This window comes from Echeneis naucrates, chromosome 7 (assembly GCF_900963305.1).
Source record: "Echeneis naucrates chromosome 7, fEcheNa1.1, whole genome shotgun sequence".
In the NCBI taxonomy this organism is placed as follows: domain Eukaryota; kingdom Metazoa; phylum Chordata; class Actinopteri; order Carangiformes; family Echeneidae; genus Echeneis; species Echeneis naucrates.
Window position 1 is genome coordinate 22768465 of NC_042517.1, and position 22935 is coordinate 22791399.

The window sequence follows — 22935 nt, forward strand, 5'->3', positions numbered from 1 at the left end:
GATTGGTGCCTCTAAATTGCCCGTATAGGTCTGAGTGTGAGTGTCTATGTGTTGGCCCTTTGATAGACTAGCGACCTGTCCAGGGTTTACCCTGACCTCCCCCATTGTGAGCTGGGATTGGCTCTGCAACCCAGAAACAGAAAAGTGGTTGGGGATTAATTCATACTATTCAAACATTTGGATAAAACTTTATAACAAGAAGCTGACCCTTTGCACATTTTGTGCGCAAAGACTCAGCTTCATTGTGACATTGTCACCAGTGACATGTCATGCAAAACTGCTGTTCAAGAAACAAGGTTGTAATTGTAGTTATTATGCATTATTATTATTGTTTTCTTTTAACAGGAGGAAAGCATGGATTTGCTGGCGACTATTGGCATGTGCATGTGGATTAATATGTATTTGTTGCCACTGGATGATATATATAGAACTGAATCAAAATCAGTTACAGTGTGTGTTTGTGATAATGAAGGAACATATCAGCCAGAGCAAGAATGTGCTTATTTGTACATTTTTAATACTTTTAAGACAACAGTGGCACTCTTAAGTTCAGAGGAACAAGATACAATGGCATTTGACACACGCACACACTTGGGGCAAAAGTAGTTGTAGTAATCAATCTAACAAATTTTACAGCATCTCAGGATTGGCAGACTGTATCATTCTGACAGGATCAAGCAGCGTCTGTCGTGTTATTTTATGTATACAATTCTTAATTTACACACAATCATACTCCCAAGTTATAGATTTTTTTTTCCATGAATATTTTATTCATGTCATTGTTTTCTTTTTTGGCATTGCTTAATGCGCAGAAGTCATTGTGCACTGAGTGTGTTTTGCATGTTCTAATGTCTACTCTAGACAGGTCTTTTAAATTGCTCTATTGGCTTGAATTGGACAACACTCAGTCCAAATGATTTCAGTAATTTCTGTAGAAAAAAATTATATTAATTTTACAGTAAATCACATCCACTAATGTCCTGCATGCTGATCTTATACAAAACTTTACCTCAACTAAATTTTTTTTAATTTATCTGAATTAAGAGTTGCATCAGTGAAGCAGATCTCAAAATTATGTTACTAGTCCTGCTGCATTTTTATTGAATTGTTGGAATTATTGTTAATTTGTAAGGGAGGAGTTAAACTCTGATCCATACAGAGGAATTTTGTTCTTAAAACACTCTTATGGATGAAATGTGAGGACACTCAATGTCTCCCCATGGTGGGAGGAGGCGATAGTTCTGGTGGATTTTTTTTTTTTTTCACAGCTCAGAGACTAACTGGGGCAACACAACACATTCGCTTTCAGAAACACCTGACCTCCCACATGCAGAGAATAATACACAGATTCATGTATCTATGACACAAAATCAAGTATTGCACACAGACAAAACAGCTCCCATGTGTCTCCCCTGCACCGGTTCAGTAGGCAAGTCCGTTAGATACACTTGGCCTCCATGTCGTAGAGCTGAAGGAGATCTGAGATCACAGTGTCGATGTCTGCTTCAGTCACGTCCTCACACAACACCTACACTCATGCATGCAGACAGACAGACAGACAGACAGAAAGACATAAACACACACATAGTGACAGAAAATCAAAGCTATAATAGACCTCATTTGTAGACCTCATTCAGACAAGAAGAAAATAGTAGCTACCTTTAAATTAATACTTTGGAGAGATGCATGCCTTAAGGGACATATAGAGCTGAATTTGTTGGTTGGGGATGTCACTGTAATTACAACTGTAGAGCTCCTGCTTCTGACATACCCCTAATAACCAGGGAACATCAGACTGAAGCTATGTTTTCTGGTCATGTCAATCAGATTGTACAATTTTACAACACTAAACTAGGATTATTTTGCATGTACAGGAAAAACTGAAACTCCCGTTATGTATTTCTTTTTTTATGCATCATTCAACATTCACAGTTGATGTTCGAAAATTTAAGTGGACCACTTGTCAAATGACTTAAAATAAAAGCTAACTGGATTGAGGGACTAGCTCTACTTTAACCTATGAAACACTAAAATTTGGATTCTGCGATATACATCAAGAACTTTTTTTTAAGATTAGCATAAAGCTGTAAAGCGGTAGAAAGCAATCTCAAAGAATTTAGATATCAACAGTCTAAGGTTAGAAAAACAGTCTATAGATGGAAATGATTTAGTTCTGTGGCTACTTCTCTGCAAAGACAACACCAAAAGACACAACAAAGACTTTTTACTGAGGTAAAGAACCCCATAGTGACATCAAAATAATTGAGAAAAGCATTTCAATAAATATCGTCTCTGTTTATGACTCTATTATATGCAAAACATTAAACAAATTGTCCATGGTATGACACCACCGAGAAAGCTGCTGCTCTCCAAAACAAACAAACAAACAAAAAAACATGGGTGTGTTCCTGAAGTATGCCAAAGAAGACCTTGACCCCTCCGTAACGCTGTGTGGAAAATTATTTGTTGACTGATGACAAAAATGTAATTGTTTGGGTAAAAAGCCACTGTACACCATCATTGAACTTCATCCCTGCTTTGTATGGTAGAGGAAATATCATGAAACTCCAAGAATGCTGATGTTCGTCTTGGATGAAGGACAGTGCATATTTTGTGAGCAGTTTTTGAAGAAAACTATTTAAGATAAGATAAGATAGACTTTATTAATCCCTTGGGAGGTCTCCGTCAGGGAAATTGTTGAATTATTTCACTCTCAAGACTCTAAACCATTGTTCTGACACAACTTATAAAATGAGCCAGGAATTTTGTGCTCACAAAGAGAGAGCTATGATGAGCCAGAACAATTCAAATTTAACACAGGGCACCACCCTGGAATCAGGGACTAAGGCTAATCAGGTCTCTATAGTCTCAAAAAGGGGTCCTTGGCTTAACTAAGGAGGAGCCAGGTAGCCTAGTAGCAAAAGGGCAAAGTTGTGATTTTGAGCACCAATCCCAGTCAACAAGCAATTATTGCAAGATCCACAATAAAGACACAAGTCAACCACTTCAAATGTCAATATTTAACAAAAACATATATAAGCCTTCAATGTTCCTGAGGAACAAAGAGTGAAACCATCTTTAATTAACAAATAAATACCATATCCATCAAGATTACGACAGAGGGAACTAGAGGGCAAGTGTATGTGTGTGTCTGTGCGCGCGTGCGTGTTGAAGTGTGTATGTGTAACTGAATAGCGGTCATTGTCTCTACGTGTGAGTGTGTCGGAGTGTGGAGCACAAAATGGTGAATCAGGATGACCCTAGCCAAGATGGCCAATATCAAAATGGCTCTACATAGAAACTGCCTTGAGATAACATCTGTTGCTATTTGGTGTTATATGATGGTCCTTAGATCAAAAGCAGGTCTCTTTTCTGCATTGCCTTCACTTTTTTACATCCATTTTTATGTACATTATTTGGGGGAGCATGTCAGGATGTGCCACTGCTGAATGTTCTCGTGCTACTCCGTGACTGTCTGTGCTGTTTGCGGGTTTATCTCAAAATTTTGGAACTGCCTACTGATGATGCTAAAGCTACAAATCACAGTGATGACAGCACTGAGAGCGCATCAAGAACTTCAACTGTACAACTAAAACACCGCCATGAGAGCCATCAACAATCTGTTTGGTGCTCAGAGAGGTATACATGTTAAATCTGTTCAAGGTTCAACTTGTATAACTGATCCCCTCCCACTCCTTTAAAATGACTTTCACTGTCCTGTTTTCAACCAATACACTTTGTTTCAATCAAATGTTAGATAATATCTTTAGTATACATAACTATGTAGTACAACTAAACGCTCCCCCCGCACCTAAATAAACATAGCAACAATATTTTTCAAGTCAGAGACAGAGCTCAAAATCTCAGGCTGTTCATTTGGGGAACCATTGACACAAAGATACAAAGCCGTGGACTGACTCAGCAAACAATCTGTGATGCTTCGGTGTAAAATTTTCCTCAGCACCCTGAGATGCAGATCAGGATCTTTTTTCTTTTCCTCCCATTTGAGTGTGGAAAGCAACAAAGCAACATCTGCCCAACCTGCACTGACTTTAGTATTCATTAATTGAAAGTACTGGAAAGTACAGCACTGACCATTTCCTCTGTCTGAAGCTATAACTTGTTTAGCTTCTGAGTTTAGCTGCACAATGAGATTGTAGTCGGTGGATGGCAGCCACTTGTAGTTTAACAAGTTTTGCTATTGCTAAATAGTTTTTGTTGTTTTTACAAGAAAATAGGTTATAATACCTGTGGCCAGAGAACAGCAAGATGGTTACAATACTAACTTACAATACAACAACAACAAAAAAGAGAAACAAGGGTTAGGGTTAAAATGTTGCCTTCCACCACCAGAGACAGTTGCTAACAAGTAAAGGAAATGAGTTTGGTGCTTAATTTATAAGATTTCTTATAGACTGGTAATAAAGAGTTGTTCATGCTTGTGCTGGCTATGTAACAAGACTCTTGATGTTATGAGGAACACAAACACACACCTGCCACCACTGTCTCTCCCCGACAGGAAGCTCCACTCCGTAGCTGTTTAAAGCGAGGTACAGCGTCGCAATAGCAATGTGTTGGGGTTTGTGGTGGATGCACATGGTTCCATGGTAACAGTCTCGAAGCAATGCCCAGGAAGTCTCAGCAACAGGGGTTCGAGACCAGGCATGGCGGTTCAACAGGGCCCTTACAGAGAGCAGGTAGTGGAGTAAATACTGAGGAAAAGGGACAGAGAAACATATTTTTACATCTGAATCAAATTGCAGTTTAGAAAATGAATAATGTGTGGAAGAACGATGTGTCAATTACAGATGAGGAAATGTCTGTCTAATTAACCTTCATCTCATCAGCAATTTACCCTTTCTGGACCAGTGATTCCAAGGGTCATGCAAAGAAGACAAATGGGTAAAGAAGTGGGATTTAGGTTATAGAGCATTACAGGTACACAAAATGATGGATCTTCATGAAGATGGTATGAAATTACCGTATTTTTCGCACTATAAGGCACACTTAAAATCGGCAGTGCGCCTTATAATCTGGTGTGCTCCATGTATGAATTGTTGTTGTTGTTGTTAACCCTAATCTTGGGAACCAACCATCATCCAATATTTAGTCAATGTTACCTTACTATAGTTAGACATTAAGCCAACGTTAGGTTTTTAACGTAAATACAATTTTCAAATCCATATTATATTCCAATTATGATCAAATGTTGGGATACAACGTTGTTCCAACGTCAGACTAACTTCAGGTGTTTGCTATCGCTGGCCACGATAAACCAATCAGAGAACAGTACGCAGCACACTTACCTCCGCCTCTTTTTGTAATACCAGTACGTACTGTGCTTTGCTTTATAAATGTTTTATCATGGCCCGCAAAATTCGGTATATATGCAGCTGCAATTAATTAACCATTTAATGCAGTGCAAGTATTTTCTGTTACACCCCCCCCCAGAAAGAAGAAAATACTTCGCGCCCCCCCACTCTCTGCCGCGACTATAAATAGTGTAATTTGTCTATAAAATTGTTATAAGTACACTTCTGTATTACATTGTATTCTCATTAAAGAAAACAAAAAACGCAAGGAATATATATCACGCTTTATTCTAGTACGGCAACAAAAGCATGTTCCGCGGGGTTACGGACGACCCCACCCCCATCCCCCGCATCCCACTGCACCCCCTCCACTGTTTGAGAAGCACTGATATAATGTAATTGTGTTTTCTAATTTTTGTGCGAAGTTGATGATTGTTGGATGTTGAAAATAATATATTGGGGAAAATAGCTAAAAGCTCAGATCAGATCAGGGAAGGTGACGAAATGTTTTGAGCTAATATTTGAGGTCACCTCTTTGATCAAAGACTAGACATCTGTACCCAAACACACTGGGACAACCATGACAAGATCAGACAGTAACAGAGACCGACAAGAAGGCTTAACAGTAAACAGCAGGGACAGGGAGACACGCATGTGTACAAACAGTCCTCACCTTGTGGGGGCTCTCAAAGGAGACGTGAAAGTTGAGCTGTCGGAGAATGAGGAGCTCACACTGCACAACGCTGTCCCTAAGGTCCCAGAACTCCTTGTCACATTCTAAAGGAGGGCTGCCACTGTTGAAATACCTGAGAGAACAGAGCAGAAGAAGGAGACAAAGAGTGGGAAGCAAAACAGGGTAGAGAGCATTTGAGGTGACTGCTCTGCAGAAACATAACAGTAATGTGCAAAATCATCTTAAGTTCCCCAGAGTCAAAGTTAATATTTTCAAATAACTTATTTTGTCTATTCTTTGCTTTAACCTTTCCTAGTGACTTTCCACAACAAAAAACAAGTGTGACACACATCCCTGTGAATGTGTATACGGATAGAGGAAGATATGGGGACTGAGTGAGTGAATGGCTTGTATGTGTGTGTTTGTGTGCTTGTGCGACAATCAAATATATGTGTCTGTCTTTTTGAGAGAGCAATAAAGAGATGATTGTGAACATTGATGTTGTACTATTAATATAGTTGGAGAATATAAAAGTTTGTATAAATTGTTATTAATTATTGATTTATTAAAGTTGCCCTGTTTTGCTCAATAATCCCAAGACCAAAGGTTCTCAAATTATTGCAGCATTAGCAACTATAAAGCTACCAGTTTGATTTAAATTTAATCAATAACTACTCACTGGCGCAAACATATTAATCCCCACTGTCACCAACAGCTGCTCTATGTGGGAACCAGGACAAAGGTGTCGAACAAAACCATTTTCCAGGAGAACAATAGCTTTAGTCTGAGCAAAATGTAAGAGGTTTGCTCTTGGCCGCCCAGACAAGAACCCAAAAGTCATTCTTCAGAGTTTTAGGAGACCTTTTCAGACATAGACTGAAAAGACAAAGGGTCTCTGGTCTCGGTCAGACACGAAATGAGCCATCTCCATGCTCTCAAGTCCAAACACAATGATCAGAGCAGTGAGCAGTGAGCAGTGGGTGGAGGCTTAACCAAGAAAACTGAAAGCTGGAACTGCTGCCAAAAAAGACTTTTGAAAGATCTGAAATAGAGGTTTTGACACTTTTACAGCTTTTTTAAACCCATCTAAAAAAAAAAATCTTGAAACACGTTTTCACAAAAATGACTATTTTATCCAATTTAAAATTCATACAAAGTGAGGTGATCGGCATACTTAAAACCTACTGTACAATTTACATGCAGCAGACTCACACTTGAAAACCACATTTGTTCCAATGCCCCAATGAAATGTTTCTCTGCTGCTACCATATATCCATATGGATCTCTCTCGAGCAACTTTAAATTAAACTAGTTTTTTTGTGACTCATGTTTTTATTTATCAGTATTTTTCCTTTATCTATTCTTTTCTATATGGTTTACTTTCCTTAACATTATTTTTAAATTACATATATTACTGTGAATTGCTGTAAGCACTTTCAAGAGACACTCTACTACAGGCACTTTTTGTACAGAGGGATATTATGGCCAGGCAGAAGAAAAAAATATTTGAGAAGAGGAAGATTTATTTTTCATAATGTACATGAATATAACACTCCAAGGATGTAGTTACAGATGCTGCATGCATAGCTGTCAGTTACTCTCCTAACTGGATTTGATAGACTAGGGGAGACATTTCAACGTTATTCACAAAATTGTACTTACTTAATCTCGACGTTTCGACATTTTATCTAAGTGCATAATGGGGGGAAAGAAAAAAAAATAATAATAATCTTCCTCAAATATTTTCCTCCTGCCTGGCCCTAATACTCTTCCATACCTTTTGTGATGTACCTGTAAGGAATGAAATTTAGTTTTGACCTTGAACCTTGATACAAAAGCAATATCTGGCATTTCACAGCAGATGCTGCAAGAAACACCCTTTCTGAAGCACGTTACCTGTGGCTTACGTTAATGATGTCTCGGGTTCTGATGTGTTGCTCCTCCACTTTGCCTGCCAGGTACACACAGCTCATGGCCACCAGGTAGGGTTCATATGCATGTATATTGACACGTTCAAAGAAATGATGGTACAATACACACGCTGTGGCCACGGGCACCGAGCGCATGCCCAACTTCACCCCTGAAAAAAATGGAGTGAGCAAGAGTTGACGTTTTCACCATTAAAAAAAAACTCAGTAAAGTATTATACTGTTGATTAATTTGTTTAGTATGTTTAATATTCTGTGGGTATATTTTTCTTTGTCAGGAAAAAGGAAGCAATGAAATACTCCTCAATGATTCTTGTATGAAAAATTCAAACACTGATTATGTATCCCCATGATTGCGCAATTGTGAATAAAAAAAGCTGCCTATTTTTGTTGGGAGTGTACCTTGTTCAAACACTTGTGTTTTCTATCAGTCTGTGCATGATAATCTTGATTTATTTCAGTTAAACAGGTGAATGTATATTAAAGTTATATTTATTCTTACTATTCAATAATGTGGACAATCTAATGGGGGTGGAAGGGTCATCCCTAACCCTTTGACTATACTCCAAGAAAAATTATGGGTACATTTTTTACTACATCAAAAGGCGGTGCCCAATATCACACATTTGAAGATATTAAAAAGCTAAAATTCAGGAAATTGATTTGACTAATTCAGAGCCAGAATACAATCAGTAAACTAGAAGTGTGAGCGGTTTTTATTTCTTTAATTAGACTAAGTTCATAAATATCCTAAACTCTTTGTTTTGATTGATTCGGGTTTTAACTCAATATATAAGTGGAATAGATTTGATAATGAAACACTGAGTGGACAGACTGATGTGGTGATTATCGAAACGGTAAAAGTGGGGTGTCCAAACTAATGATATTAAAAAGTGGGTGGGACTTGACCTGTCCTCCGGCAACAGTGCTCCTGTTGAAGCTTTTGTACTTGGACATGACCGAGCTTTAAAAATAAAACATGATGAATAATAATGATTCCACAATAAATGAAAACAACATTTTAAGAGACCAAGTTCTCTGATCTGTTGATTCAAACCTGCTAAAAGCCAAAAGTTTTGCTTACTAGTTTCGGTTGCTGAGTGTGATAGATAGTCAAGGTTTAGTCACAAGTAGAAAAAAAAATCGCATAATTAAAACGTTTTCCCCCATCAAGCATAATAGCATTTGGTAATTATCTTTCTTTTCCAGAAACACACAGAGCTTACTGTGGCTTACCCGTTTCCATGATGAAACGACAGACTCGAAAGTGTGTCTTCATGTCCCGGGCAGGATCCGACTCGGTTTCCTCGCACAAGTCTCTCCCGCCCGACGGCCACAGACCTCCATGTTGGGTGGAAGGTACACGAGAGGACGGACCCTCCATCAGGGAACATCAGCGAGACTGTCAAATGTCCTCTTTTATAAAGAAAGCATGGGTACGATAGCCGAGAGGAAAATAGCGAGTGACACGACTGTCGATCGGAGAGTTTAACCGGGACTCAAACTAAACTGACACAAAGCAGCTGCAAAACTGCGTTAAGACAGAGTTACGTTTTGTCATGTCTTACAAAAAAGGGAACAGCAGCGATGGAATGGTTGGATTTGCCGCACGTCCGAAATTAGCTGCAATTCGCTCTGTTGCGAACATGAAACATATGAGGTTGCCAGGTCTGTGAGACAAAAGCAGCCCAAAACCCACCCACCCATAGGTGACATATGTGGGTAGTTTATATGCTGATCTGGCCCTGAGTCAGTTTGACAGGATTTGGGTACAAACATTAGTCATTCAAAATATGAATCTTTATTCATATTAATTTTCCGTCATATGGATGCCCAAGCCCAACCCGCGGGCAAAATTTGTTACCAGCGGCAACACTTAAAAAGTAGCCCAATTTGACGGAAAAATTACAGACTTGGCAACCCTACCAGCACCTGTTCTTCTTCTTTGCGCTTATTGGCGGATTGCAATACCAAGTTTTAGGTGCATACCGCCACCTACCGTACCGTATGTAGAACGGGATTCAGTTTACAGCAATTCGATCAAAAGAAGGAGGTTCTATCACCTACTAAATTCTGTCAATCCGGTGTTTACAAAGAATTTTAATACCTCCCTCTGAATTTCCCTCACCCTATCCACCCACTAGTTCCTTTGTATTCCTTCCAAATCCCAACTCTCCCACCCTTTGTTGTAACTTAATTCTTTGTGAATTTACTTTTCCCAATAGAAAGAGTGTCTTATCAGTCAGTGTGATCAAACCTCAGTCTGGATAGCACTACCTCCTCTCTTCTGTTTCTTCATTTAGTACTCTGTGTTTGAACATCTTCTGCCCTTACTGTCCTCATCCCACTTTTTCTGACATTGTTCCAATACGTCCTTTTTAATTTGCACTTTACCTTCTCCTTTTCCAAATTTGATGTTTATTGTTTGTCCCATATTTAGTGCTCTTTTTGCTGTCCTATCTGCATATTCATTACCCTTTAGTCCTATTTGTGCAGGCGCCCAACAAAATTCTACCACTATTTCCATTCTCTGAATTCTAAATAAACATTGTAAAATTTCAAACAATATGTTTTCCCTGATTGATTTCAAGCTTTGTATACTCTGAAGCACTGCAGCGGTCTACACACAGGACTACTCTGTCAGGTCTTACTTCTTCTATCCACTGCAGACCCAAAATCATCACCATCATCTCAGCTGTATAAACTGATAACTTGTCTGTAATTCTATTTGTTGGAAAGGAGGGATGTAGACTTCTGTTCTTATGTGATCTTTCTGGTCTTTTGAGCCATCAGTAAGTATCTGTAAGTAGTTATAGAATTGGTTCCTTATATACTGGTTTGCACAGTATCCTATTTCATTGTCAATCCAATGTTTCTTTAGTTCCATAATACTAAAATCAATGTTAGTTTTAAGAAAGAGCCATATTACTTATGGGTGTGGGGGAATTAAAATGTATGTCTTTAATGTCATATTCTTCTGATTTAGTTTTTATTTTCCATCCAAAACCATTTCCTTTGAAAAAATTATACTCCCAACATTTTTTATGATGTTTTTAGTATCATTTTCATTCTCACATCCTCTTAGATGAAAGTTAATGCAAGTTTATCCCTTCTGAGTTCTAGATTGGTTTTTCCCAATTCAATAAGCACAGCATTCCTTGGAGTTGACCTCACTGCACCGATACAAAGTCTCAGAGCTTTGTTTTGTACACAATTGATTTTATTTAGGTGTGATTTAGCTGCTGTCCCATAGACAAAACACCCATAATCAATTGCTGATCTCATTAATGCTTTATATACATCTAGTAGTGTCTGTTTATCTGCCCCTCAATGAAACCTAGATCCGGCTCTCATTAGGTTAACTACTTTTTTACATTTTGTTGCTAGTTTTTCAATATGTCTCTTCCATGTACACCTTTCATCCAGCCAAATTCACAAATACCCAAATTCCTTTACTTTTTTTGTTTCCCCATATAATAGAAGCCTCTGTTCTTTTACTTCCCTCCTCCTAGTGAGGTACATATAGAATGACTTACTGGTAGATAGTTTGAAACCCCAATTTAAAATAGCATCCTTAATCTTTCTTAACATGCTTTTCTGGTCTCTCCCCCTGGTCCATATAGCTCCTTCATCTGCATAAAGTGAAGATTGTATCCTTCTATCTAAATTCATAAAAATACCATTGATCATAATATTAAATAGCACTGGACTAATGACACTCCCTTGAGGGATTCCGTTAGCTCTATCAAATTCATCAGACAAGGCTGCTCCACTTTAACTCTGAGCTTTCGATCTGACAGAAAATCTAGCAACCAATTGAAGAACCTTCCACCGATGCCCATTCTGTTCATTTGAATTAGCAGCCCTTCCTTCTACATAGTCATATGCTTTTTGTATAGCAAAAAATAAAATCACCATTGATTCTTTCATCTTAAATGTTTTTTCTTTTTCATTACTTACCCTAGAAATAGCATGCATAGCAGATCTTCCTTTCCTAAATCTATTCTGATAGGAAGCTATAAATCCTCTCTGTTCTAAGACATGATTAAGCCTTTCGGACCAATATCTTTTCCATCAGTTTACATAGATGTTAAAGCAATTGGTCTGTAGTTTCCAGGGACCTTTTGATCTTTACTTTACTAAAAGGTGAGATGAGTGCACTCTTCCAACTTTTTGGCCGCAAGCCCTCTCTCCAAATCTTATTAAAAAAAGGTTCAGAATGACACTTAGAGGTTTATCAGGAAGTTTACTTGAACATAACGGTTGATCCTGTACTGTAGCTCTGTTTCCAGTTCTGTGCCATGTTATTTTTAATTCACTCATTGTTATCTCAGCATCAAGGGTTGAGTTGTCATCTTCCTTTTTCTTAATTCTATCATGGTTAATATTTAGCGCTTCCTCTTTTCTCTTTTTATGAAGATCATCTAAGTAATTTCCACTGTGTGTACTGTCAAAATATTTACCCAACCTATTTGCCTTTTCTTTATCTGTAATAGCAATTACTTCTTGTTCCTCTAATGTTGAAATATTATTGTGCTTTCTTTTTCCAGTCATTTTTCCCTCCATGCATTGTTTTTAGGAGTCTTGATAACTGTATGAGTCTGAGCTTTTTTTCTTTGGTAGTCTACTAAATGCTCTTGATTCATGTTTCTCCTCAATACTCTTAATGCATTGTAGTGTTCTCTGAACGCTTTGATGCATTCCTCATTCCACCATGGCACAACTTTCCTTCTTCCAGTTATTCCGCTAATAGGTACGCTCTTTGATGCCGCCTTCAAAATGAACTTATTCACTTCAGTTACACATTCTTCTATATTACCATCCATTTAAATTGAATTAGCTTGGATCCATATGAATAATATTAATCATTACCCTGAGATCTTCCATCAGTGTTTACTTTCAGCATTTCATGTATATCTTCTGCTGCATTCACCACTGTTTTAATCCTGTCGCTTTTTCTCTCCTGCCTGGTAGCCACACTAATAATTTTACACATGCATGATATGAACTTAATTTGATTTACCACTAGCGAGTCTTCTTTTACCTTACATTTATGTTGGCATTTAATCTGTTGTATTAATGTTGCTGTAGTTGTTCTGCCTTCTTGCTGCATCCTTGGCTTACTTGTTCTCTGAGGTAGAGGGTCGTCATCTGGTCTGCTTCCTCCGCCCTTTGCTTACTTATAAGTTTCTGATCTCAGTATTTCATCATTAATTCTCTTTAATGCTTCTGCATATTTTATGATTACTTTGTATTTATGAACCTCTTTTGCCTTTATCTGGACTGCATAACCAACCAAATGCAGTACTATGTTCTCCGCCACAGTTACAACATTTCAGTTTGGCTTCCTTCACACATTTTTCTTAATCATGTTTATGCTTTGCATGTTTAGGCTTTCCCAACTCCGAAGATGAAACTTTAGTGGGATAAATATCCGTTGATGGCCTCTGCTTCTTTTGACTTAATGGCTCTTCTTGCTCCCACAATGCAATGTGTCCTTAAAAAATACAGTTAAAACACCTGTACAAAAATATTATGAAAAATTCATTCACATTAGCAATGTACATTGTACTGTATATTTGCAGACTTTTCTTCCAGTGTGGACAAGACAAGGAAAACAATGAACCAATGGCTTCAAAGAGATGTATCCCTAAAAGGACGAATTATACTAACAAAAGCAGGGTTGTCCCATCTTGCTTATGCAGCTATTCCCCTGTCTGTCGAAAACAGATCTGTAGTGCCATTGTTATTATTTAATTTCATATGGAAAAACAAGATGTATTATGTGAAAATATCTGTTATTATGAACACCCATGATTCTGGTGGTCTAAACTTTTTTGACTTCACTACCCTCAACAATACCTTTAAAATTAACTGCATGAAGAAGTTCCTACATAATCCTACATCCACTTGGAACCTTTTACCCAAATATATATTTTTCTACCAGTGGAGGCTTTGAATATGTACTTTTATGTAATTATAAAACAGAAAAACATCCCCTAATTCTAATTTCATAAGCAAATGCTGGTGGCATGGTCCTTAATCTATAAGTGCAACATCTGTATACATAGATAGATGCTTTATTTGGAATAATCAAGACATCTAATACAAAAACAAATCTCTATTTCTTAAGTCCTGGTTTGATAATAACATAATTTTAGTTACCAGCTACTCAATGATGGAAATCTGCTAAATTACACTGACTTCTTTCAAACATATGGTATTCCTGTTACCCCAAAAGACAGCAGCTGTAATGGATGCCGTTCCTTCTGTTATCCTAACTCTATGAATCGGTGCTGGAAAACCAGTTTGTCCTCCATTAGACCCTACATTAACACCAGTGGAGCATATGTGTTTCTCTGTCAAAACAAAAAATAAGAATGATCTCATCAGATAATTGTTTTAAACAGATATCACCACTACCCCATTTGCTGTTCAGTACTGGTCTAATATTGTAAATGGATTGAACTGGGTCCATATATTGAACCTCCCATACAAATACTTCATTACAAATTAAGTGAAAGTAAATTGTATTACAAACTTCATAGATACTACCCTGTCTAACAGTATTTGTTGAAATTTAAGAAAGATTTATGTGTGAACTGTTCTCTGTGAAAGTCTTAGCCTGAAATTGTGATGCACCTGTTCTGGAATTGTCACTCCACTGCCACCTTCTGGAAAGAAGTACTGCATTACATCACAATGAAGACTGACTCAGACTTATCTTCAGATTGGAGCAATACACTTTTGGGTGCCCATGATGTCAAAAATAAAAAAGAAAAAGAACTGTATGTCATAAACTTAATAATAATATTAGGGAAAGACCACATACACAAAGCTAAATTTAGTCATTCAAACCCCTGTTTTGTGGCATTTCAAAAGGAAACGGAACAATACATCCAAAGTATCTGTGACTCAAATAATAAGAAAGCTATGAAAACATATCACTTGTGCTCTTTATTCTTTGTATTTATTTAATAGCCTAACATATAATGACAAAATGTATGAATTAACTTAATTTTTAAACCTTACACAAGTAAAGACATGAGGTGCTGTCTACCTGTCTACTTGTATCTAGTCAAGTCTTTAAAAATAAATTAAGTGTTAAATGTTGTTCTCATTTTCAAATAAAATCCAGTTAAATTGTTTGTTACAACTTTTCCACTTCTTATATTAATATAATCATAGGAATTTCATATTAGTATGTGAAAATTAAAAGCTTTGGAAAATTTCATTTTCACGTTTTTAAACTATCATTTGATATATGCTTCCATACTAGCATTGCCATCTTAATATTTAATAAGTGATATGGTTTAAACTCATTGTGTGTATCCACATATCTGCGCAGACCCACTGTGCAGGAGGATCACACCACCCTCATTGCCAGTGGTAGAGGACATCTGCTCCCAGGAGTGGTTAAAGATTTTTTTTCCTTTGTAAGTGAGTGGCTCTCCTCCTTCTTGTGTGAGAGACTGTATTGGGACCTGGAATCTACCGGTTCGCATTCCGCTTCACCAAATCAACCCTACAGACTCCCTACTCAGTGGAGGCTCTCAAGCGGCTGATGTCCTGGGGCTTTGAGCCACATCATAGTGGAAAACCTCAGCTACATAGCTGCAGCAAAACCACAGAGAGCCTCCAAGGTATTGGCAATAAGTAGACTAGGCCCACAGTCTGTTACAGGAACACACACAAAACTACAGACTGTATTTTATTTAATATGTTTCTAAAAGAATAATTGCTGCCCAAATAAATTTTCTATTGTTTTTATATGCAGTGGCTTTTTACATGCATTCTCATATTCATTGTTTTTGTTAATACCTCCTTCATTATCTTTTTGTATGATCATTTTGAAAAGCTCATACTGTTTTCACATAGTGTCTGCTTTGTTCAGACACACCAATTATTGTTGTGAGAGGGTTTAGTTTTGAGGCAAAACATGCTGAATATGACCTACTGGGTGTAAGTAAATAAGGGCACAAGGCAGTTTTTATTCAAACACAGGGTAAAATTACTGTATTTTTCACAATATAATTGTCTTATGTAGTCTTGTTGTGCTTACTGACCTCCAACCAATTTCATGTGGTACACTGCACTCAAAAATCTGTCAAAATGCGACTTTGGTAAGAGACAATGCCGCTGCGCTTGATGGATTGTCGGCGCATTCCCAGCTGAGTTGTATTAACGTTGGTCCTTGGTTGGATATGGGTTGCAACGCCACACATTAGATAGCTAATTATGTAAAGCTGGCAAGCAACCATCATCCAACATTTAGTCAGTTGCCTTACTATAATTAGACGTCAAGCCAACATTAGGTTTTTAACGTAAACCAAATTTTCAAATCCATATCATAACCATATCCTTCACAACTCCACACGCTGAAACTAGCTTGTCAAAGGAGTGAACGGCACATGTGTGAATGAGCAGTTGTGAGTGTGTTTACTAATCATATGATGTACTTAAGTTACATTATTGTGTTATGGAGAGAGTCTGTGTCCGCATTAATATTTATTTTGTAGACTTGAGCCATTAATTCGTTTTCATATGACTGTTTTCAAGAAGTTATGCTAATGCTGCCTCATGAATATAACATGCTACGGCTAATTCAGGCTAATTTGACAGTTTATGTGGCTTTATGTCAGTTTTACTGTTGTGTGGGCTCACTATTGTCTATTTTGTTGGTTTATTATTTACAGATACCATTCATGTCAAAGATTCTTGAGAGTCGGGACAAAACACTTTCAGAAAAACGTTTTTTGAAAATTTACACTATATTGATTAGTGTTATATATTCATGTAGATAAAGATCTGTGCTACTTAAGCTAGTTAGGCTGGAGGTTAAAAAACATTTTTAACAAATTCACATGCTTACCTTAAAGACTTGATTTGACTTGATTGGTGTCAACTCTGTCAGAGACACTAAAAGTATATAATTATATAGTAATAATAATAGCCCAACAAGACTCTTTTCGTGTTTCTGATGCATTAGTAATAGTATTTCGTTACTTTAGTTACTCTAATATGCAATAAAATATAATAGATAAACTCCATCAGACATAAAACCTGACGGGGTTGACGCTGACAGAGTTGACGAAATGTCATGTTTTTCCCTCTGCAGAAAAAAATCACTGCAGCTAGCTAACTAGTTTTTTGGATATTGCTAGCTGTCTCCGTAATCTCAATAAAATGCTTTCATTTAATTGATCCCACTATGGTTAAAAAAAAAGGATAATCACAGAGAGATGGTGTTGACATAGTCCAGCAGTGACCATTGGAAAACTGACCTTTTTCATCTAAAACATAAAAAAATGTCAAACTTACTAGACCATGTGTGGTACTGCTGCATTCACCACAGCAAGGAGAATGAAAAGGGTTCCTTAATGAGGTTTATGAAAAATCTGACTCTGTTGACAGAAACAGAGGACACAACTTTGATAGGCACATTTCTATGGAAATTATTGATAGATTTTCATGCCATGCATTGTTTTATACATTTATAACCATTATATTTCATTTGATATAAAGGTTTTTACAATTGTAGAGGTTTTTGAAAGTTTTTTGGGGCTGGTGAATACTGTGACCTCTTGTTGAGGACAAGAGAAATAACATGGGGTGCTTAACCACTGGTCATACATTTAAACAAAAAAGTAATTATCTATGCATGTTGCGTCATTTCCGGTCACTGGTGGTTGTGCTCTCTGCTGTGCTCTGTCATCTCGTGTGTTGTTTCCACTGTTCTTCTGCTATTATTTCCTAATTCACTTGATTAATCCGACAGCAAATAACTTTCACACCAACACTAGGTTTAAAAGTCAATATCTCCCCTTTCTCCAAAGGTTATAATCGGTTCTGCTCCTCCGCTAATCAAACTACCTGATTAGCAATGTCCTCTAGCTCTCTGTCTCCGCTCTCTGTTCCTCCTTCTCCTCCTCCTCTCCTCTCCTGTTCTCTGTGCCTCATGTGTAGTTATTCTTCTGCCTCCTTTCATGATAGCACCTCTTGTCATAGATGTAGGATGATGGTAGAAATGAGTTTTAATTAATGAGTTAGAATACCGGCTCCACACTTTAGCTAGCCCAACTTATGCTAGTGTAGCTAGCCCCCCCCCCCCCCCCCCCCCCCGTAGCCAGTGCGGGCCGACCTAGACGAGCTCATACGGCAGCTAAGATAGTTTTCTCTCCCCCAGTGGCTCCCAAGCAGCCGGGATCTAGTCAGGGCGGCTGGGTGACTGTCCGAGACAAGAGGCATAGTCGTAGGCAGCAGCCCCCGGTTCACCACCGACCAGTTCACGTTTGTTCACAGGTTCACAGGTTCTCCCCTCTCAGCGACACACCTGCTGAAAAGCCGACTCTAGTGATTGGTGATTCTATTCTGAGGAACGTGAAGTTAGTGACACCGGCGGCCATAGTGAAGTGTATCCCGGGGGCCGGAGCAGGCGACATCCAGTCTTATCTGAAAATGCTGGCTAAGGGTAAACGTAAATATGCTAATATTGTTATTCACGTCGGCAGTAACGACACCCGACTTCGCCAGTCAGAAGTCACAAAAATTAATGTGGAATCGGTGTGTACTTTTGCTAAAACAATGTTGGATACTGTAGTTTTCTCCGGCCCTCTTTTACATCTGGAATCATTCTCACCTCTGAATCTCTCAGAGCTAGCTTCTATAGTTTAATCATCCAGACCGTCAACCTGTCTATTAGACCCAGTACCAACTAGCCTCTTTGAAGAGATCTTTTATTTAATTGAGCCGTTCATTCTAGATTTGATTAATCTGACTTTATTTCTGGGGTATGTACCTCAGGCATTTAAGACTGCGGTCATCAAACTACAGAGACTGGAACATGAAATTGGAATTAAAGGAACTGCACTAAGGTGGTTCAAATCCTACTTATCAGATAAACATCAGTTTGTTCATGTTAACAACAGCTCCTCCTCATATACTGTAGTCAGTCATGGAGTCCCGCAGGGTTTGGTACTTGGACCAATCTTCTTTACGCTTTATCTGCTTCCTCTAGGCAACATTATCAGGATACACAGCCTCAACTTCCACTGCTATGCAGACGATACTCAGCTGTACCTATCAATGAAGCCAAATGAAGTCAGTCAGATAGTCAGACTGCAGACATGTCTTGAAGACATAAACGTCTGGGTGACTGGAAATTTTTTACTTCTCAACTCTGACAAAACAGAAGTTATTGTACTCGGTCCTAAGCACCTCAGAAAAATACTATCTAATCATCTCATCAGTCTGGACGGCATTACTTTGGCTTCCAGCTCCACTGTAAGAAACCTTGCAGTAATTTTTGACCAGGACATGTCCTTTGTCCCTCACATAAAACAAGTTAGTCGGGCAGCTTTCTTCCATCTGAGAAACATTAGGAAAATCAGAAACATCCTTTCTCAGGATGATGCAGAAAAACTAGTCCATGCATTTGTAACTTCTAGGTTGGACTACTGTAACTCATTACTATCTGGATGTCCAAACAAATCTCTAAAAGGCCTTCAGTTAATTCAGAACGCTGCTGCACGAATAGTAACAGGAACTAGGAAAAGAGATCATATCTCTCCTGTGTTAGCTGCTCTTCATTGGCTGCCAGTAAAATATAGAGTAGAATTCAAAATCCTTCTTTTAACATATAAAGCTCTTAATGGTCAAGCTCCATCATATCTCAGAGCTCATAGTTCTTTACTGTCCTAGTAGGCCACTCTGCTCTCTAGATGGAGGTTTACTTGTGGTTCCTAGAGTCTCCAAGAGTAAATCTGGAGGCAGATCGTTCAGTTATCAGGCTCCTCTTCTATGGAACGGACTCTTTAGTAATTTTCAAGACCAGGCTTAAAACTTTCCTGTATGTCAGAGCTTATAGTCAAAAAGTTAAAGTCCTCTACTCTTTAGCTATGCTGCTGTAGGCCGAGGCTGCTGGGGAAGGACTGAGTTTCTCTCTCTCTCTCTCTCTGTCTGTCTCTCCCTGTTACCCTCTCTCCCCCTCTCCCTCTCTCTCTCTCCCTCCGTCTCGCTCGCTCTCCTTTCCTCCCCCCTTGCATGCGTTGATAAGAACCATCTTTCTTAAAAAACACAGTTTCACCCAGTTCTAAGTATTTATACTGCATTTACTAACCATGTTCTGCCAAAGTCTCTGTCTCTCCCAGTTCCTCTCCTCTCTCTCCCTGTCCTCATCCTGCAGGTGGTGACTCATCGCCATCCCATGTTCCTGCAACACCTGCTGGTCCCATATAGCATGAATTCTGTATTACAGCTCAACTCCATGAACTTCATGCAGCAACATGTTCCTGCCTATACCCCCCTCCCTCCAATGCCTGTCTCACTCTCTCTCTCTCTCTCTCCCACTCTCAACCCAACCGGTCAAGGCAGATGGCCGCCCCCCCTGAGCCTGGTTCTGCTCGAGGTTTCTGCCTCTTAAAGGAAGTTTTTCCTTGCCACTGTTGCCAAGTGCTTGCTCATCGGGGGATCTGTTGGGTCTATAGACCTGCTCTATATGTAAAGTGCCTTGATGTAACATTGTTATGATTTGGCGCTGTACAAATAAATCTGATTTGAATCTGATTTATGCTAAAACATAACATCAGTATGAACAATTCCTTTAGGTCTGACTTTATGTGTATGTCAATCATTATTAATTTCTTTATTTTTGATAGAAATAAATCTATTTGGGACATGTTTTATCCCGACTCTCAAGAATTAGTGATGTATACAATCCTGTAAAATCTATTCACCACTGTACCAGATACTGAACCTCAGTAAAGTTGAGTGGAATCAAACCCTCCGCATCTTATTCTCTCTCTAACTGGAGACCCATTATTGATGAGGAGCTGGCCCACATTGTGTCAGGTTTAAGCCACCTAGAACATTATTAAACACATAGGGAAGAAAGACAAAGGACATAAGTGCTCATTTTACTTGCAAGGAGAACAGACAGAGATGTGCTCAGTGACACTCTCTACCCGCTCTGGAGTATCTCTTCTGTTCTCCCCCTTTTTATTTCCTTAGGGTGGTCCCTAGTTACAAAATCTTGCAGCTCTAAAGGTGAGAATACACAGCTGCAAGTAGTGAATGATTTATATTCAAGTTACAAGTCACAAGAAACTCAAACACATTGAGGGTTAGTTTATGAACGAAGTAATCTCGCTTCAACATCCTCCCTTTCTTCATAAATCTTCTTCGAAGGTCGTTGCTTCTTCTTCGGAGGTATGACCTCTGCTCCTGCTAATAAAAACACAGGTTTCTGCATTCTTGCAGGGTCAGTAAAAGTTGAGCAGCACTGTGATAATCACTTTATATACATTTATTCTAACATTTCCCTCCTGTTTATCACATTCTTGCTCAACTTTTCATATCACTCTGCTCAGTCACTTCATTAAGATTTTCAACTGCGAGATAATTTTTATGAGCAGAAGTAAGTTTACACTTGGAGGTAGTGTCTTTAACATTTATAATCTTTTTAACCTGAGAACAAATCCAGTACATTTTTAATAGGGTCTTCTTCTCCACTACTCTCCTCGTCAGTTTGAGAATTACTATCCAGTAAGGGATACATTTGAGCCACTTTATCTTCCATAGGTGAAATTGCTGTAGTAATTAGACGGTTAATAAAAGAATGCAAGCAGGGTACACAACAACATCCACACAAAGTTAAAATTGCAGCAAACACTGCTATAGAGACCAAAACAGAGGACACTAGAGCTTTATATTTTCCAAAGACATCCATCCAGGAATCCCACATTGAGGTGTCAACCCCAGAGTGTTCTTTCATCTTGCCATTGAGAGCTCGGAGTCCCTCTATGGCCTTAGTAAGGCTGCCATCAGCAGCTGTGTTGTTGGGGATGAACGTGCAACACTGCTCTCTGAACATAGCACACACACCTCCTCTCTCAGCCAACAACATGTCCAGGGCTATCCTGTTCTGGAATGCCATTAGAGAAGTTGTAGACAACTGTCCATGTACCGCCTCGAAACCGCTCTGTGTCCAATTACCTAACTTTTGAACATTGTAGTGGATGTAGTTGATCCTGTCTGCATTTTTATTAATTGTACACCACCAACACAAAAATGACTCAAATCCTGCTGCCACCCGATCTACTAATTTGTCTTCATCTGAAACACCTCGAGGTACACCGATTGAAATTACCAGTCATAGTTCCTCCTGTTATAAATATACAAGTAAAGTTCCCAAATGCAACTCTTTTGGAAAATGTAGCTTTCTCTTTTCCTGATATAGTGACTGGAAACACAAAATCCCACTTCGCACAAGTGATGTTCGGATTTGTTTTGTTCATTACTTCCATAACACAATTTTTTTATCCATTGTTGCAGGTATTATTTGTAATATCGGCCTAGGACCCATACACACTACACAATCACCTTTAGTCGTATTTACAGCTTGTTCTACCATAAGTAACCAGTTGTTGCTTTGTCCTGTAATACCTGTTATAACTTGGAACCATTCATCAACTTTTTATCTCACCATCATGGTTAACAATTTGTATGTTAACAGCACCTTTGGGGCCAGTCGTGAGGCCTCCTATGATGTCATTTTTCTGTTCCGTTTGTCCTGCTTCAGCAGGGCTGGTCATATTAGGGCAGAGACTCAAATGTATACAGGGGTCCTTAGCAGACTGTCTATATACACAAAGGCTTAAAACATGACATGGGGCCTGTGTAGCATGATCTTCACTATTATCTTGTAAAGGCACTGCGGTGGTATTAAACTTCAAAATCATCTGATCATTATCTACATCAAGTTGTAATCGTTTAGTCACGTTCTGTGCACGTGGATGGTACCCGTATGAACCATGTGACCATCTGCTTCCACTATATGCAAACACTTGGCCCCATCTGTTCCCTCCAACATGCTGGTAAGCTCTATCTCTTTTCTCATTTTTATCTTGTTGTGAGTCTAGGTAAAATATATATCCTTTCCACTGATCTGCTGCATATCCCCCCAGTTTAAATGAATTCCGGGGTATGTATACAGTGCTAACAAACTTACTTGCATTGTAACAGA

At 38.6% G+C, this 22935-nt stretch overlaps 1 protein-coding gene across 1 annotated transcript; it reads right to left on the reverse strand.

The window, feature by feature from the left end:
- Positions 1-1230: 1230 nt before the first annotated feature.
- Positions 1231-9550, reverse strand: ccnq (cyclin Q). Its single transcript, XM_029507446.1, has 5 exons — positions 9150-9550; positions 7882-8065; positions 5986-6118; positions 4494-4712; positions 1231-1528 (listed from the first exon to the last, which is right to left on the reverse strand). The coding sequence occupies exons 1-5, from the start codon at positions 9295-9297 to the stop codon at positions 1439-1441; spliced, it is 774 nt and encodes a 257-aa protein (XP_029363306.1). The 5' UTR covers positions 9298-9550; the 3' UTR covers positions 1231-1438.
- Between the last annotated feature and the right edge of the window lie 13385 nt (positions 9551-22935).